The sequence below is a fragment of the Mytilus galloprovincialis genome, chromosome 4, assembly GCF_965363235.1.
Source record: "Mytilus galloprovincialis chromosome 4, xbMytGall1.hap1.1, whole genome shotgun sequence".
Lineage (NCBI taxonomy): Eukaryota > Metazoa > Mollusca > Bivalvia > Mytilida > Mytilidae > Mytilus > Mytilus galloprovincialis.
The window spans coordinates 55,770,825-55,778,545 of record NC_134841.1 but is presented as its reverse complement, the minus strand read 5'-3'; the positions used below and the strand labels follow the sequence as shown (position 1 = coordinate 55,778,545).

Below are 7,721 nucleotides of genomic sequence, written 5' to 3'. Positions count from 1 at the left end.
AGGATTGGGTTATTGAATTAACTTCTATGTAGTAATTCTTATTTTGAATGAAAATACAGCTATATTTTTGTGAGATCTCATATATATATATATATATATATATATATATAATACCCAAGTATTAATGAGTAAACACATAAAGCAACAGCTATGGTGTTGGTTATTTACTGACATCCTTATAATAAATGATTTATTATGGTCAAATTTATGCATTTTAATATAATATAATCTACTTAGCTTGATGTTAAAGGACTTTGTGGGAATATTTTTTCATATAAAACTTAATGTGGAATCTACAAAATAGCTTTACAGTCTTGAAATTCACTAAATGAGATTACATACGGGAAATCAATAAACATTTCTCAATTTTATAAACTTACTGAGTATTAAATAACATAATTGTATTTGCGAGATGACAAATTTCACATATTACATTCAGACAGTATTAAATACATTAGTTGTCGTACAAAGTAAATAATTGAAACTTTTTATAAATTTTGTTAACCTTCACCATGAATACAACATAGGCATAGAAACTAATGTACTTCAACACAAACCGATGTCTTTCTTATATAAGCATGAATTGTGCACCTTTACATTCAATTCAGTGCGAGATGAAAAATGTTAAAATTAACCTCATTTTGAACTGATAGTCCACATAATTTTTGGATTCATAATGACATTTCTTAACTTTTGGCCCTTAGATCAACATGAAGACCTTTTTTCCTTTCTTATATAATTCTGAGTTGGTTCGGAGGGTTTTGAATCACCTTTTTTAAGTTTACATTTAATTTTTCGAAATTCGGTGGAAAAATGGACAAATTATGCACTTTGCTAATTAGCATAAAGGTAAACTCTGTAGAGCTGAGACTGAAGATTAAGTCCTATAAAAGGCTTATATAATGTGGTTCAGTATTTTTGTTATTTTACTTTTATACGATATTTTACACATCTATCTATATAATACTAAAATAACGAGGTCCAATTTGTCAGCCGTCATTGGGTAAAACGACAAATCAAAGAATTCAACTTTATATATATAGCTCATATAGGAGAATGGTGTTGATTAAAATTACACCACTCCAGACCCTTTTGTTTTCCACATAATTAATATTGCAAATAATTAACAAGTTCCGGGTCGAATCCGATACCGATACCAATAGTATATTCACCTGTTACCTATAGGGAAAACTGTAGTATTACATTTTCCCAGCATTAGGTTGGCCTTTTGTGTACCCAAGACAGGTGAAGGAAGTCAACTTAGGAGCGCTGTGATTGGATGTAAGGGTACAATTATATTTTTTTATTTATCTATGAATAACTGCAGTGTGTAAATTTACAATATAAATTTTAAAACCTATTGAAATATTTTCTAGAGAATTATTCGAAAAGGCTTCCAAAATTTCATAAATTTGGTGTAAAATGACGGTGGGCATGGATAACATAAACAAGCTCCGTTGGAAATTGGTCATGATACTATTTGGCTTTAATTTTTAGAATACAGTCATAAAGTACTAACACCACACATAACTGTTTTATCCAGGTTTTTATTATAAAAACTGGTAAATTTAGAAAATAATGGTATTGTCGCCTATGGCAGAATAAATAGTACCGTTTTCCCTATAGGGACTTTTCAGATGACCAAATATCCAGGCTAAAATAAGGCTTACATATAGTTATATACTTTAATTAAGTCACGGACCAGCGATTTCACGGGTGTGTTCAAGTTATATTGAATGTTTTGAGATGCAGAACTTTACGATTTTCAATTTTGGGCCAAAGTATTACGGGATTAGGGAAAGAATGCTTTTTCGTGAATTCGGACGGCACCCCTCCTAACATCTTCATAGGAAGGGATTGAGATCTAGATAAGACTACATTTTATATTCTCTATTCTGTTGTCTCAATAACGTATACTAAACATCAACTTTTAAATAATTTTCAACAGCAATATGTTAATTTGCTATGTATGTATGCATGGCTCAGTAACATAGATGAAACAATATAATTTATATGAAGCAAAAATCAGTTGATATAAAACACATATAAGGCGAGATGTTACTAAAGCTTCGATCACGTGAACTATAATACGTCATATAATGATCTCATAATGGCGTCTCTGAATCGTCAACGATCTTGTCGTTTCCGCTATGTCCATTCGGTTGACCATTTATCATGCGCACTGTTAAATGATTTGAACTCTCTGGGTCTGTTCGAACATTTGTGTATTCGGTATTCCAAGATGGAATATGTTTTTTCTCCTTACGACAAATTATCCTTCGAACAAAAGATAGAAATTCCTCTCGAAATATTTTACCCGTTATCAAATAAATATAAAAGTTGAAAGCATAATGAGTCAAACCAATCTCTTCAATGATACTTTTAACAAGTATGTATCGAAAATGACTAGACCACTGATGGGTCAACGCTGAGGCATCTACTAAGTTGTATGTTGAGTTGTCTGATAAATAAGGCATAGTACTGTTCACTAACGAAAGCGTGTCTTCAGGTTCCACACTGTATTGAACATACAACGCCACAGCTATTGTCACTGGAAAAGTCGTGAATATATGGTAAAATGAAACTGCAATTAACATCACTGTTGTAGCATTTCCGTGAGATTTGGCGTGAGATTTTAACTGATGTTTTTCAAACTTTGAGAGTCTTCTGGCCTCATTTATTACAAGGACATTAAAAAATAAAATCAACAGCGGTACTAACATAAATACCACGGTCTCCGAAAACCAGGTCCAAACTGACCAAAGAGATTTATCGCCATTTTTTATTGCTGAAGGACGAGGAAGACACTTGGCAAATTGAGAATTGTACGACCAAAAATAGCCTTGTATGAGGTTCATGCAAAGGCAAAATATTGCGAGACAGACGATCACTATCATAGCACGTGTTGTAGTGCAGAATCTTTCCCGCTTAAATGGATGGCAAATTGAAATATATCTTTCAACTGTAAAGGCTAAAACTAACAACGGCGATAAGTATTGTGATGTCATAAAAATAATTGGATAGAATTCACAAAGAAATTTAACATCAAGTGTGCTAATTTCCCAGGTATCATTCAGTTCATGAAACACTTGCAATGTAAGAAATAACAAATCCGACAAAGCTAAAGCTGCAAGGTAATATCCGGAGGAATTCGACATCCGTTTTTGTAACCATATGCATAAAGCGAATATGTTTCCAGGGAATCCTATGCTGTAGGTCAATAACGTCACATATCGTCCTACTATTGTCTTCTCTGGTATATATTTAGAATAATACTGAGACGGATTAACAAATGAGATATTTGCAGTAGGAGGAGTTACTGTTGAAGGAAGAGAAAAGCCAATCTGATCCGATATATCTGAAATGTTGTATTCCATTTTGTCAGCCTGAAAAAGAACAAGAATTCATTTAATTTTCCAACAAAAAGTTTGTAGCGAGAGAGATTCAGTTCGAGACTAATTTTTTTAATTGTTATTATACAATCCCGGAGAAGAACTGGATCAATTATGCTTAAGGGTTGTAACATTTTATCTGGCTATAACCGTTTTACTATCCTATATTAAAATAACAAATAAACCGCTAATGAATACGACTTAGTGGGTATACGAGTACGAGACAGCAACGCAGCAATGTTATTATTTGTACAAAAATGACATGCAGTCTCAGAAATCCAAAGAATGGAATTCAACAATAGACATGTAGCCATCCTTGTCAAGCTTTAAATACTAGTTATAGTGTCTAGACAATTTGTATATTTTATATAAAAATATGAAAGAGGAATATCTGTATTAAGAACAAATTCTTGAATGGACAAAAACACAAAGATATAAATAAACATTATCACTGATGAGCTTCCTGACTTGATATATATGAATTAACGGCGTATTGCTTGTATTAGACTACAAAGATGATACCTATTTATGATTTATTTTATATTTACCGCCGTTTCAAAAACCTACAGATGTTTGCATGTCAGTTGCTTGTGATCACAACAAGAACTTCCTGAAGAGGACTCAATCATACAATATATATCAATTGTAAATTTGTTCATTATAGAATTATACAATGCATGTCACATTGTGTCACGTGATGGTAGATGTTTTCCCCTGAAAGCTTCGGTTCTTTTTCTTTTCTTTTTTTTTATTCGTCTTTCCTTATTTGCCCGTTCACATGTCTTGTTATTTTTGATTTGTATCGTTTGTGTATATTCCGATTATGATCTGATTTCTAGCATGCTAACGTTAACACGAGAATGAGCAAAGGCAAACATACACATAATGTACATGTCAATTCAAATATTCAAAATAATTCGAGAATTACTAGGGTTACATCTTGTTTCTAGAGGAAATTAAAAAAAAAAACTCAAAGAAATATATGGGATACATACTTTGGCAATATCATTGGTTCAATATGTATATTTTACTGACATTATAACGACCAAGAACAAGAAGAAATGTTTATGGAAACTCACATGTATCAAAATATCCTATTTTCGATGTTATGACATAACATGTTTATTCCTTATATGTAGATAGGCACATGCATAATTTTGAAGGTCTCAATTGATGAAATGAAATATGCATATCTATCATGACCAATATGATGTGTTCATCAAAACAATTTACACTGAACATTTACATATAGACATTAACAAACTGGCCCAGATTACATAGGTTATTTCTGAAGACGATAACATAGGATCTTCTGCAATGTTGAATCAAAATAAGATAGAACTACAATGATAATAAATGTTGGTATATTATTGGTTGTATATAGTTTGTATTACAGTAATCAAGCACTCGGGAATAAATCGCTGTATTAGAAGATAGCATATTCTGACCACCAAAACAAACAGAATATGTATGAGTTCAAAACCTCTTAGGATATGTACAGTACGATGAAAAAGGATAATTACTTTTTTCTTACATCTTGTGAATTTCTTTACCCGCAAGAATAGTTTTATTAGAAAGAACAAATTACAGATCACGAGTACGTGGATGTTTTCTGAATTTACGAAATTTGTATGTGATACATCGTTAATAATCATAGATTATCGTTGATCATCTCAACGAGGTTATTTTCTCGCTTGAGCCGGTATGTTTTTTTCTGTCATTATAATCACTTACATACATTGTGTTTTGTTGAGCAAGCATTATGTTCATTTGCTTCTTCAAAAAAGATAAATGTATGCATTATCCCCATAAAGCTATTTCATCCAATGCACAATCTAATAGAACATTAATATTAGAAACACCCAAAATCGATGAAATTGGTAAAGTCGAGTAAACCGATTATTGTTATCAAATTAAAAATTAGTCTTCAACACTTGAGATAATTATTTGATACATGTAAATGTTGTGCATGTTTGACCTTAAACTCTAGAAGTCTCGTCTAAAAATAAACATACTGATGCTCGAGAAGTAACGACAGAGTGACATAAAATATAATTGCCACTTAGGAATTATACATAAAAAATCACATTTACGGAACTGAATAAGCAATCGATTGCAATAAATATGCTCGTATTCTCATATCGGTATGACATGTAAATGAAATACATGTGGTAATATTCTTTTGTATAATTGCGAAGTGTTCCGTAAGTGATTTATAATATAATTCGCAACTTAATTAATGAGCATTTTGCGTTCAATCTAAGCATTTATTCCATAAGCGACTTTCTGACTGACAAAAAATTAAATATATGAAGGAAGGAGAATTTTTATTTCTAATTGGCAACTAGAAAACATTAATTCCACCCAACATAAATCAGGAAGAAAAGAATACATGATTATTATGTATTATGGGAAAAAACGTGTAGTAAAGTATCCACGTCTCTGGGACCGAGGTACTTTGTTAACAGCACAGTGTATTGCAAGTCACAGTCAATGATATGAATTAATTCTCATAGGAATGATATGGTCCAATGAAGTACAATGTATGGTTCGAGTGGAAACAATTAACAAGTGATTGACAACTTCATAATTACAAAAACACTAATCTGTCCGAATTCATCAATGTTGGAGAGTTATTTTCTATAAACTGTCTTTATTTCTCAATACAATCGTATATAACAAAGCAAGACTAATACAGAGACTAGGGAAAACCAAATATTGCTATTAAAACCAATATGCCGGTATATAAAGCTTCTCAATAGAACTTTTAGTTTTGTACTCTTGTATATTGTTAAGTAAACATTCTCTTAAAACAAACTGAATTCCATATATGAATCATTGACGAATGTTTTATCATATTTTTGATTACACAAGCTAGGAAAGAAATATAAAGGCATTTCCTTAATTGAATGGAGGAATTTATGATGAAGCATACACAAAAGATATTGGCTTAGCGTCGATGGGACTTCAACCGAACACTTTGCAAAAATTAGCAAACTACTGTAGTATCATACTTCAATTCAACCAGATAAAAACTGTTCGTGTCATTTCAGTGTATGTTGCAACGAAAAATATTGCTGCCAAAGCTCTACAAAAAGTTTTTGTTTTACTTTCTCTTACAGTCATCTGTGAAGGGAAATACACCAACAAACACACAAAAAATCAAAGAAAGAGATTGATGATTCTATGGGGTAAATATTACCCTTGTTTCCCATTATTACCAATTTTCCCAACCAAAAATATTTCAACTGCACAATTGTTCACCATTACAGAAAAAAGACAATCCATCATTTTGAAAGCTCAATCTAAACAATATTTTTTACAATATAGCGTGAAATGAATCTCCTTAAAACCATATCTAGTTATCAACTTAAGATAAATAGCTGCATAGTGAGCTTCCGGAACGTTCGTATACACAAATCAGAACATTGAATTAACAAAACATGTAAAGTGTTTGAAATTAAGAATTCGTGAAAACAGACATTAGTCATTTTAAGCATGTGAAATATTGCATAGTTTTTAGAAATCAAAAAAGTATTATATTCGAACCCTATAGAACTACTATTCTCAAGAATTTGCCGCTGAAGTTGAAAGATAAGTACATCGCTCAAGGCAAAATTGAGCCCACTTTGATGAAATGAACAGCGTCGGATAGAAATCTACCTTCGGCAAGTGCACGATTATAATACATGTATAGCTTATATTTCAGTGGTTGTCGTTTGTTGCTGTATATCATATTTTTTTTTGTTCAGTACTTTATACATAAGTTTTCACGTTTGAAATGGTTTTACATTTGTCATTTCGGAGCCTTGGCAGTAAGGGTTTACTCATTGTTGAAGGCCGTACAGTGACCTCTGTGTCATTTGGTCTCTTGTGGATAGTTGCCTCAATGGCAATCAAATCACATCTTCTTCTTTTTTAAGACTTTAATTGACTTTGGAACATTCAAAAATGAAATGAACGATGTCTCTATTGTAGATTTCCTTTTAGCAGATTACTCAGATATCAGTTGCCGCTGGTATAAGGTTATTAGCTAACTTTCCTATCATGATTAGTGATTTTCTTGATAGAGGGTTACTGCTCACAAGGAAGCTATTAAACTAAGAGTTCCAAATGGTGAAGTTGAAATCATCCCTTCGTAAATTTTACGGACGCCATCACGAGTTGGTTGACCGTTTTGGAATAACCGTTTCACAAATGATATCGGATATGTTCCTTACGTCGTAACTACAATCCCCTTCCCTTTCATGAATGTGACCTACCGAATTAGACTATTTACCGGATTTGTAATCACATAAGCAACACGACGGGTGCCACATGTGGAGCAGG

At 32.1% G+C, this 7,721-nt stretch overlaps 1 protein-coding gene across 5 annotated transcripts in view; it reads right to left on the bottom strand.

Annotated features, from left to right (window-relative positions):
• Nucleotides 1–354: 354 nt before the first annotated feature.
• Nucleotides 355–7,721, bottom strand: part of LOC143072480 (C-C chemokine receptor type 1-like) — a 123,492-nt gene continuing 116,125 nt past the window's right edge. For all 5 annotated transcript variants that reach the window (XM_076247408.1, XM_076247407.1, XM_076247410.1 and 2 more), the window contains one exon: nt 355–3,386. In XM_076247408.1, coding sequence (XP_076103523.1) covers nt 2,106–3,377 — 1,272 coding nt within the window. In that variant the 5' untranslated portion in view covers nt 3,378–3,386 and the 3' untranslated portion in view covers nt 355–2,105. The remainder of the gene's footprint in view (nt 3,387–7,721) is intronic.